Source organism: Colossoma macropomum, unplaced genomic scaffold (assembly GCF_904425465.1).
Source record: "Colossoma macropomum unplaced genomic scaffold, Colossoma_macropomum, whole genome shotgun sequence".
In the NCBI taxonomy this organism is placed as follows: Eukaryota; Metazoa; Chordata; class Actinopteri; order Characiformes; family Serrasalmidae; genus Colossoma; species Colossoma macropomum.
Window position 1 is genome coordinate 49588985 of NW_023494789.1, and position 8840 is coordinate 49597824.

General features: G+C 40.3%; 1 protein-coding gene across 1 annotated transcript; it reads right to left on the reverse strand.

The window, feature by feature from the left end:
- Positions 1 to 7185: 7185 nt before the first annotated feature.
- Positions 7186 to 8317, reverse strand: LOC118807692 (odorant receptor 131-2-like). Its single transcript, XM_036569719.1, has one exon. It carries the CDS (start codon positions 8146 to 8148, stop codon positions 7186 to 7188), a length of 963 nt encoding a protein of 320 aa, XP_036425612.1. The 5' UTR covers positions 8149 to 8317.
- Positions 8318 to 8840: the final 523 nt, after the last annotated feature.

Sequence of the window (8840 nt, forward strand, 5' to 3'; positions counted from 1 at the left end):
GGTCTGAAACTGAAAGCACGGAAAGCTGTAAACAGTAGTGTGATAAACACGTTTTCAGTGCTGTAAAGATAATAATAAAATATTACAAATTGCCATGCACGCAATTTGTCAGTCAAATCACTAAAAAAACAAACAGTTTAAACATGCATAGAATAATCTAATCTGGTGGTCTCAAAAAGCTTCCATTAATACATACATTATCTCAATATAGCTGTAATAGTACATACTATATATTTATCTATTTTAAGAAAATTTGAAAGTGAATAAAAGTTTATTTTCTGTGTGGTAGACTCACCTTTGATTCAACAGCCTAACCTCTTAGCACAGATCCATACTAGCTCTTATATACTGTGAGAGTGTCATTGATTAGAGATGGTTGATTGGTGAACAGGCAAGATCTCCATAGGGAGCTTCTGTTTTTCACAATCTTGACGTAATACCCCAGGGACACAAGAGGAAGTAACAGGGCACTATATGCAGTCATATAAGTGTAAATAAGTTAATACATCCTTTACAGAGAACGCACTTCCACACATTATAATGCACAATCACTGTTTGCTGCAATTAACGTTGAAAAAAAGACATTTGCACAAAAATAATTAAAAATATCTTAAAAATAATTAAAGTCATTTCCTGTAGATGATGTGTTAACTTATTTCCACTTAGAAAATCACCAAAACATGATTTGACTGGGGTACTCAAACATTTACATATGACTGTAGGTCACAAAAGCATGGCTTTTACAATCAGTGTTCAGTAGGGATGCATGCAGCCTGTGGCTGAACCCCAAATGGACATTTAATACACTATTTGGCTGCAGAAGCCATTCAAAATTTATGCAGTGCACTTTAAATAGGTAGTATGGGGCCATTTTACATTCAGCCCGAGCAATTTCCACAAATACACAGCATAACATTTTGACCACCTACTTGTTTCTACGCTCATTGTCCATTTTATCAGCTCCACTTACTATATAGGTGCACTTTGTAGTTCTACAATTACAGACTGTAGTCCATCTGTTTCTCTGCATACTTCATTAGCCCCCTTTTACCCTGTTCTTCAGTGATCAGTGAAGTGATCATTCTCAGCACTGCAGTAACACTGATGTGGTGGTGGTGGTGTGTTAGTGTGTGTTGTGCTGGTACGAGTGGATCAGGCACAGCAGTGTTGCTGGAGTTTTTAAACACTGTGTCCACTCACTGTCCACTCTATTAGACACTCCTACCTTGTCAGTCCACCTTGTAGATGTAAAGTCAGAGACGATAGCTCATCTGCTGCTGCACAGTTTGTGTTGGTCATCCTCTAGTCCTTCATCAGTGGTCACAGGATGCTGCCCACAGGACGCTGTTGGCTGGATATTTTGGTTGGTGGACTATTCTCAGTCCAGCAGTGACACTGAGGTGTTTAAAAACTCCAGCAGCACTGCTGTGTCTGATCCACTCGCACCAGCGCAACACACACTAACACGTCACCACCACATCAGTGTTACTGCAGTGCTGAGAATGATCCACCACCCAAATAGTACCTGCTCTGTGAGGGTCCATGAGGGTCCTGACCACTGAAGAACAGGGTAAAAGGGGGCTAACAAAGTATCAGAGAAACAGATGGACTACAGTCTGTAACTGTAGAACTACAAAGTGCACCTATATAGTAAGTGGAGCTGATAAAATGGACAATGAGCGTAGAAACAAGTAGGTGGTCATAATGTTATGCCTGGTTAGTGTATGTGTATTGAAACAAGCAAATATTTTAAAATTCCAATTATTTTTTTCTTTTTCTGTATATTAGCACTGTTAATATGTTATAGTGACAATTGTCATATAAAATTCCATAGCGATTTGCTTTCTTCTGATGTGGAAACACTAATTAATTAAACAGAAATGTAAGGTAAGAAAATAAATATTTGTGGTTGTGTTGTGCATCAGGGAAGTTGCTATTGGGTTGGTAGTGGCGAATCTAGGAGCCCACAGCTCACAAAAATTCCACAAAGTTGTATTGAACAAATTTGAAGTATGCTATAGATAAAATATAAAACAGAATATTATGTTTCAAGTTAAAATAACAGACCACAAATCATGCAACGTTTATTAAAAGTTTAAATTGTAGATTCCCTTCTCCCCTTCAAAAGATGGTTCAGTCCACTGCTGCATTATCGTTGAACTGCAGGTTTATCAGATAACAGAACTTGAAGAGTCAAAATGTGGGAGGAAAAAAAATAGCCAAAGAGTTGAAATCCACATCCAAAAAGAAGGAAAAGAAGGCTAGAAGTAGTGCAGGGGTGCAGGTTATAACTCTTTTCCAAGAAAGGTGAGTTTATTGAGCTATTTTAGCAAACGAGTAAGCTAAAAACATTAGCTAACTAGCTAACGTTAGCTGTTCAGACAGCTGAAGCTAACGCTAGCTAGCTAGCTTGTTAACTTAAGTTACTTGTCTAAAATATATTTTCAAATACCATTACAGTGAAAATACATACTGAATAACTGTTCTTCACCAGGGATACTTTGGAATCCAGAATGGGGCGATTTTTTATTAGCTACCTAGCAACCCAGGAGTTTTTTAACACCACTCAGCCTAATTTTAACCTGTCTGAGGACATTAGCACATAACGTTAGCTTATCATAGGCTACTACATAATGTATCAGTTTTTGTTTGCTCTGTTATCAAATTAATTAAATATCAAAATTAATAAATAAAGCAGACAGATGAGAGCAGAAGTCCTCCATTTTAGGGGAATTCCACAGATTTTTCTAAATTTCTACCCTAATTCAATTGTTCAGATGTGAAATGATTCAATGTAGAGAAACTTATCAGTGGTGATAGGAACTATATTACAGTATTACAGAAAATTCTTATCTTTTTGTCTTAACTTAAGATCTGACAGGTCAAGATAAGGTTTTTCACAAATTCGTATTACAGAAGCAAATCTGATCTTAATTTAGGAATCTTATCTTATACAACAGTCAGTTCCGGCCACGCAAGCTGATTGGTTGAGAACCGTTCTAACCGTGCTGTTATTTCGCCATAACATCATGGGTTTTTCACCGTCACTGTATCACTTGTTGCTAAGCAACGAGTTTGACAGCTGATAGTTCTAAAATGAAAAACATTTTAGGACTAACGTGAAACAGTGCATCAGGCAGCCAGTAGCTTTCTGTGAGAGAGCTTTTAGAAGCATTAAACTCTCCAGACATCGGGTTCCTGTCATCATCACTGTGACTGATTCTAACTCAGTAATTTTATCTAACTCATAATTTATCATGATGACTAATATATTTGTTACCCTGTTTTCATTTGCTGGAGTTTGAATGTGGTTCATATACATGAGTATAAGTATGAAGTCAGAACAGAAAATAATTCTATTATTATTTAGTATTGTAAGGTGAGGGGGGATTCTCAGAAAAAAAAACATAGGTAACTCGAAGTTCTTGTCCATAATGTGGCTTTACTTAGAACTCAGAACAGCAAACAGAATACTGAATAAACAGAATAAAGTTGAGCCCCAGGCCCAAATGCGTCCTAGAGACAGACTATAGGCTCCTGTCTTCTGGGGTTCAGTCCCCACCTGGGTAAGCACACTACACTATACCAATAAGAGTCCTCGGGCAAGACTCCTAATACTCCCTGTGTAAAATGATTAAATTGCAAGTCGCTCTGGATAAGAGCGTCTGCCAAATGCCATAAATGTAAATGTAAAATGTGACCTGTCAGTCAATACGCTGCAGTTTTTCCTTTTACCTGATGGTGGCAGCAGTATTGTAAAACAGCAGTGTAATGCATCGCACTGTGGTAACAAAGTTAACTAGAGTTTAAGAGCCTTACTGATCCAAATTGCTCTAAACAATCCAACAATAAACAATAAAAGAAGCATTGCGGATCTTTTATATGGTAATTAAAAACAAAAAATCTTTGTGAATAATGTGTCCGCACTCAGATATTTTGACATGATACGTTCTTGCCCTCTTTAAAAAAAATTTTGGGCACCCCTGCATTACAACAACACATACCCCAGCCAGTTCCTAGTCCTGCCCTTCACAATAAGAGTCCCTACAAAACTGAGCATAACAAATGCTAATATTTCCTATGAACTAAATAGCCTAAATACGCATTTAAACTAGACAGAACCAGGTGTGACTGATGCCATGTTGCCCCCCTTTGTCCAAGGGCAGTGACCCCACTTCTTACCAGTTCCACCAGATAAAGTCTTTGAAATGTTCAGGAGTCCATCACCTCCTCCCTGAGGGCTCCCTGCCCAAGGTGGTTTCTAGCATAACCCCCAGGCGTGGTCTCCGGGCTGTCCACTGTGGCCGTCTGGGTGTTGAGGTCCCCCTGGGTCACTGAGGGGTGTTAAGGGGATTGCGAAGCTACTGGCATCTGCAGTGCTCTGACGATGTTGGGGAGCTTGGAGGAGTTTTCTGTGCAGCTGGGGAGCGTGGTTTGGGCCCTGGGGCTATTGTTCTAGAGGGTCCTGAGGACTAGGGTGCCGTATTCTGGTGCACACCCAAGACACCACGTCTGGCAGCCTTTCCACCACGAGGTAGGGTGCCATCCATTCATGGTCCCAGAGAGCAGCGTTTCTGGCGGCGCAGAGTAAACACCCAGACTTTCTCCGCTGGGTGAAGCTCCTGGGCCTTGACTAGCCAGTGATAGTTCTGCTTTCTATGTCTTACACTGTATTGTCGATGCTGGTGAGGGTGCTGCTTGTGTGCGCTGCCCACAACCCTTGGGGATCATCGCCTCTCTGCCTTAGCTCTGCTGCTAGCCACCACAACCAGCTTCACTTGTCCCGTGTCTAAGCCTAGTGTTTCCTTCCTGAGGTCAAGCACAGCCTCGGCCACCAAAAGGAACACTGGTGTGACAGCAAGAACCAGTCAGTGAGGGCAGTGAGCTGTTTCCTGTCCACGCTGCACTCAACCCAAAGTCCGCAAGGGAAGCCAGTCTTCCTGGCTGGCTTCTGTTTTCCCACTGGCTTAGATTTGGTGCTTTGACTGGCATGGTGTACCCTCTTCGTGCACTGCCAACACACCAGAATCCTCTTCGAGCAGCATTGTGTTGCTTGCTACAGCATCCCCACACCAGGCACGAGGTCCAACCCCTCTGCCTCGCTGTCACTGCAGTCTGTCCCCACTGATAAATGAACCTGGCTGCAGTCTGCATACTCTCCCAAAATCACCTCCATCTCTTCTGTCCACTGTAAAGCCTCCCCCAGGCAAGTTGTCCTTGCAAGCCACAGTTGTTGCTGGAGCCTTAGGCCCAATCCCATTTCTTATTTTTACCCCACCCCTTGTTTTTGAGTGTCACCTTGCCCCTTGAAACTGAGTTACAAGGGGTAGTGTTTGAAATCTTCCCATACAAAATGGGACAACCCTCAAATAAAAAAGAACAATACTTCATTAACAGGCTACTAGCAGTGTTCTGTAGGTGACCCTGCCAGCCTGCAGTTCTTGTCCATTATGCAGCTTTACTTAGAATTCGGCGTAGCAAACAGGAGGGGAGCTAGTTCACGGCTCTCGCTGGTAGCTAACTCGCTATTGCCCTCACAAGCTTGCTACAACAACACACAGCCCGGCCAGTTCCTTGCCCCAGTCTTCACAATAAGAGTCCCTGCAAAACTGGGCATAACAGACGTTAATGTTTCCTACAAACTAAATAGCCTAAAATAAGCATGAGCAATATTTCTTTTTTTAAAACCAGACAGAACCAGGCATGACTGATGCCACATTATTATCAATACTATAAATATTATTATGCACACACACACACACACACACACACACACACACACACACACACACCATCTAAACCGCTCATCCTTCCAGGTCACGGTGGGGTGCTGGAGCCTATCCCAGCTGTCATTGGGCGGAAGGCAGGATTAATATTATGCGTATTATCATAATTGTATGCATTTTATTTAATTATTATGCATAATAGTGTAACATCATCATTTAAGACCCATCTTTTCTTTCTGACAGACTGCGTAGTCCATGACATTGTCACATGGCCCAGCCTAAAGCAGGTAAGCTTTTATGTAAATATTGCAGGTAAGTACTGTGTGAGTGCATGTATTTAAATGTGCACATATGCATGTGTCCTGTTTTATTCTTTTCCCAAAATAAAGAAAAAAACACACAGGGGACATACTTTAAAAACAGAATAAAAAAGAAATCAGGGAATTGTTATTCACCCTTATAAAAGAGACTGCTTAGTATGTTAATATAAACATTGTGTGATTGTGTCTTAATTTACTCTTTTTATGGGGACAAAGCATCATTATATCATACATCATTATAATAGTTCTGGGGAGTTCTTTGCTTGTCTCCACGAAAGAAAATTGCCTTTTATCCAAAATGTAGCTTGCACTGAAAGAGCCCATTTTCATTTTGGTGACTGTAGTTAATGTGTGCATGCAGTTCAGAGGGAAAATAATCGTTAATTAATGTATTGTGGATTAACGACATTAAAACACTGACATAGGTCAGATGCATTGCATCATGTAATGTTGATTGTGGACTTTTCCTTATTCAAATATTTAAGCAAATGTAAGGAAGATGCAAATAAGCACAGATAATCAAAAGTTCATTTGTTATCAAGCTGCGTATTGGACATGCCAGCAATTATAACATAACTTGTAGAGAGACATTTCAAAACAGATCTTTTTGTAACATTAATCCTCTATATAACAAAAATGATAAAACATTTTGGAAGATTATACAAATGCAGTAATTCTAACCCTAATCAATTATCAAAATAATATATATTATCAAGCAAAATTGTCTTAATTACGAGACTGTTGTAAGAATACAAGCTTATCCAATCTGTATCTTATTTGTAGATGTTTTAGTTTTTTTAAAGAAATTTTCTTATTCTACTAGCAGACAATATTGCTTGTTTCCAGCACTTCTCCAGCATTTCTTGTCCTGAAATAAGTGATATTTTCTGACAGTAGAAGAACACTTGTCTAGATAAAATGACCAAAACCAAGTTAAACTTGTCGAAAAATAAATTAAATAATATTCTTAGAACAATCTCTAAATTACAAATATCAGATATAAAAAAAGAAAGATCAAACACTAACACTTGTAAGCATTTCTTTATTTTCATAAACATTTAATAAAATAATGATAACCTCGGTTTAAATCCTGTTTCATTTAATACAGGCCATATTAATGGTAACATAATAAAAAAAAACTAAAGGTCCACTTTAATTTCTTCCTGTTGGTTATCTACTCTTCTCTTGGCCTTTTGCTGAGCAATCACAAAGGACCTCCTCAGATACTTGCGGAACTTTTGGTCGCGGACTCCGTATATGATCGGACTTAGAAAGCGTGGCAGAATGTAGACGATGAGGTAGTTGGCATATCGCATTTCCAGGATGTATCCAGGAAATATGATGTTCAGAACGACCACAACGCTGGGAGAAACATAGGAGAGCATACACATGAGGAGTTGAGCTCCATGAAGCAGGATGGTGTTCCTGGCCCGCTGGGCCGATGTTCTCTCAGTTGACATGGCTCGGGCTGCAAAGAGCACCCGCAGGTATGTGTAGACCAGTGTGAAGAAGACCAAGGAGAAGTAGATACCGTCAACGGCCTGCTGCTTGTATAGCAGCACGGGGTCTTTGAAGACGTACTGGCGCAAACAGAACACGGAAGTGTAGAAGAAGCTGATGGGTTCTGTAGCCAGGGTCACAAAGAGGTCAGTAATGTCAGGGACTACAGAGATTAGCCAGATGAAGCCAATGAGTAGATAAGTGCGACGGACAGTGCAGATCTGGGCATGGCGTAGAGGGTTGCAGACAGCGATGTAGCGCTCAATGGCCATGGCAGCCAGATTCACGGGTGTGTTACGGGTGGTGAAGATGGCCACAAGGATGAAGACGGTGCAGATGGACACGTTGATGCTGTAGTAGATGTAGCTGACCACAAACAGGGAGGTGGTGACTGTCAGCTGCACTGCATCGTTAATGACCATGTGGATGAAGAGGATATAGCGAGGGTCCTCGTAAAAGGTCTGGTTGCTGAAGAAGGTAGCCACAACAGTGACATTGATGTAGCTCAGGCTGAGCCACACTCCAACCAAAATGAAGTTCTTGGCAAACGCTGTGGCAAACGTGTCTCGTACCAGAACCTGTGATCCTCCAGTCGAGTTCATAGCTCAGGACTTATGGCCTACAACAGAATAGTAAATGAGTTCAAGCTATAATGTAGTTTTTTTTGCCATGATTATTGTCATATTGCTGGATTTAAAGCAGAAGGCCTTAGTTCCTGTCCTTTAGGGCTGGAGTTCAGCACAGTTTGGTGTTTTTCCTGCTCTAACAAACCTACTAAATCTGGTAACTAACTGCTGAGTTAGATATTTGAGCAGGGAATCACCAAACTGTGCTGCACTCCAGCCTTCAGGACTAGAATTCATAACCTTTGCTTTACATCAGTCACATTCAAGCTTAATGCATTCAAAATGTAAAAACAAAATATTGAATATTGTTTTCTGATGGAAAACATCAGTTTCTTAATATTATGCCTTCTCCCTTACACAGCCTTCTCGACACAGCCTTTCTTAATATTACACCTTCTCCCTTACACATCCAATTCTGTATGTTATAGAGAAACAATTATGCTGTGGATTTAAAGGTTTGCCAGACTCTTTCCAAACAGCACTTTTCTTTATATGGAACATGTCTTCCTTGCCTCCAGACAATATAGTCATCTGAAAATTTTAATACGAAATAAAATTAAATTGGATGCCAAACCCCTTGAATTCACAGTACAAAGAATTACATCAGAACAGAATTTCTCATATATAATGAGTTAAAAGAAGTAATGATATTAATTAAGATGAATAAT

What these genes read in the sequence shown, in the direction of transcription:
- LOC118807692 (XM_036569719.1), bottom strand. Translation starts at nt 8,148, where the DNA reads ATGAACTCGACTGGAGGATCACAGGTTCTGGTACGAGACACGTTTGCC.